We start from the raw sequence: 1,757 nt of genomic DNA on the forward strand, positions 1-1,757 counted from the left end.
AGCTGTTTCTTTAATTTTGCATTGATATAATTAAATTGCTAAAGAATAATAAATTAAAATATAGCAAGATTAATTATTATGGGCTCAATCCCCATTTAGAAGGATAAATTATTTTTAAAATGCCCTCTGGTCAAACAAAGTGTTGTTAAGTTCTTTCATTTGAGATGGTCTTGAATTTAGATGGAAAGCAAGTGTCTTAATGCAATGCAATGGCTTCATGCAGCATATCCTGATATATGCAGAATAAAGAGTGAACCTTAAAAATAATAGTTTGTCTCAAAGAATAAAACAAGTTAAATATAATAAAAATGTAATAAATATTATAAATTAAACAATAAATTCATCCATACTATTTCTTAAACTATCATGTTCATAAGACAGATGTTGATCAGACTGGTTGACAATATTATACTATGTCCGTGTTACTGGGGGCAAATTTGTTAAATCCACTCGATACATATCAGCTAAGCTTGCAACCAGCTTTGCATTCTGAAAATATGTTCAAAAGCATTACTAAATAACAAAAAAAGAAATTGTAGCGCTTGTGGTGCATCATCAACCTCTGATTGTAGATGTGAGGGTTGTGTATTTCATTTTCACATAGGCCATTTGACTCTACCACTCAATAAAGTGTCTAATCACTCTGTCTTCTCTGCTAAAAGCAAAAATGTTGCTAAAAAGCAAAAAAACATTTTTAGGGAATATAAATACCTCTTTTATATTTGCATCTAGTATATTTCCAGGAGCAGTAAGCTCTTTTATTTGTTTTACTTCAATTGATCTGAAAGAAAAAATAAAATAGCCAATAACTTCACAATATATAATAGAGTTCTTATAAAATAATATTCTTAATAATTGAAAAATAACTGGTGAGTATCATTGACAAAAGTACAAAAGAGAGAGAAGTACAACCAGTCGTGGCCGCTCTGTAGATTTTCTGAACTTCTGCATATTGTTTACTCGGGGAGAAAATAATCAAAAGTAAAGAAAAAAAAACCCTGTAATCATATCTGTAGAGCCTTTTACAGCTAACTGCAGGGCAGTCACAACATAAATACTCCTATTAGGAGTTATAGTGCAGTGGTTTAATACATATCATACTCACATTAATCTTAATAATTGATTTGCAGTAACTAGTTCGTTATGTAAATCCTGTGGTAAGTTCTGAATATGTTCTGTTGTTGACATTTTAAAATAATCTTTGAGTAATTTTATAATAGTTTTAAAGATTTGAAACTAAAAAATTAAAAACAAGTCTCAATCTTTTGAACATTAATAACGGCAACGGTTACTCATACAAGTTGACATTGACACATTGACAGAAAGCGATTAAAAAAGACGGATAAGTGTAATGTGTTGCTAGACCCCCATCTCCTATAATAATATAGATTCTAGATTATTACTACAGTAGAAACTCGATTAACCGAACTAATTGTTGTCATTATAACTGTAAACAATTTGTTTATGATTAATCACCGAATAATAAATGAATTGTGTGTCTGTCCCCATTTAATAGATAGGATATTATTTAATGTTTTCATACAAAAATTGTGTAATTGTGACAGAAATTATTTCTGGCAACCTTGAAGCAATCTATTGTTCGGATACTTTGATCTATGTTAAGTAACATAAAGTTATTGATGGTCAAATTTGACCACCAGTAACTTTCTACTTTAATTTTCATAATTCATAATAAATAAATAATGTAAAAAAATATGTTTTTATAGGAATAATGACGTGAAGCGTAATATATATTT

General features: G+C 29.0%; 1 protein-coding gene across 1 annotated transcript; it reads right to left on the reverse strand.

The window, feature by feature from the left end:
* Window positions 1-298: 298 nt before the first annotated feature.
* Window positions 299-1,322, reverse strand: LOC146539002 (uncharacterized). The gene is made up of 3 exons (XM_085185643.1): window positions 1,106-1,322; window positions 712-781; window positions 299-489 (listed from the first exon to the last, which is right to left on the reverse strand). The coding sequence occupies exons 1-3, from the start codon at window positions 1,186-1,188 to the stop codon at window positions 412-414; spliced, it is 231 nt and encodes a 76-aa protein (XP_085041769.1). The 5' UTR covers window positions 1,189-1,322; the 3' UTR covers window positions 299-411.
* Window positions 1,323-1,757: the final 435 nt, after the last annotated feature.

The sequence above is a fragment of the Heliconius melpomene genome, chromosome 5, assembly GCF_056956725.1.
Source record: "Heliconius melpomene rosina isolate 202511_hmr_F chromosome 5, ASM5695672v1, whole genome shotgun sequence".
NCBI lineage: Eukaryota > Metazoa > Arthropoda > Insecta > Lepidoptera > Nymphalidae > Heliconius > Heliconius melpomene.

Coding starts and splice junctions, on each gene's coding strand:
- LOC146539002 (XM_085185643.1), bottom strand. CDS start 1,188: ATGTCAACAACAGAACATATTCAGAACTTACCACAGGATTTACATAAC. Junction 782..1,105: donor AATCAATTATTAAGATTAAT/GTGAGTATGATA, acceptor TTTTTCTTTCAG/ATCAATTGAAGTAAAACAAA. Junction 490..711: donor TAGATGCAAATATAAAAGAG/GTATTTATATTC, acceptor ACATATTTTCAG/AATGCAAAGCTGGTTGCAAG.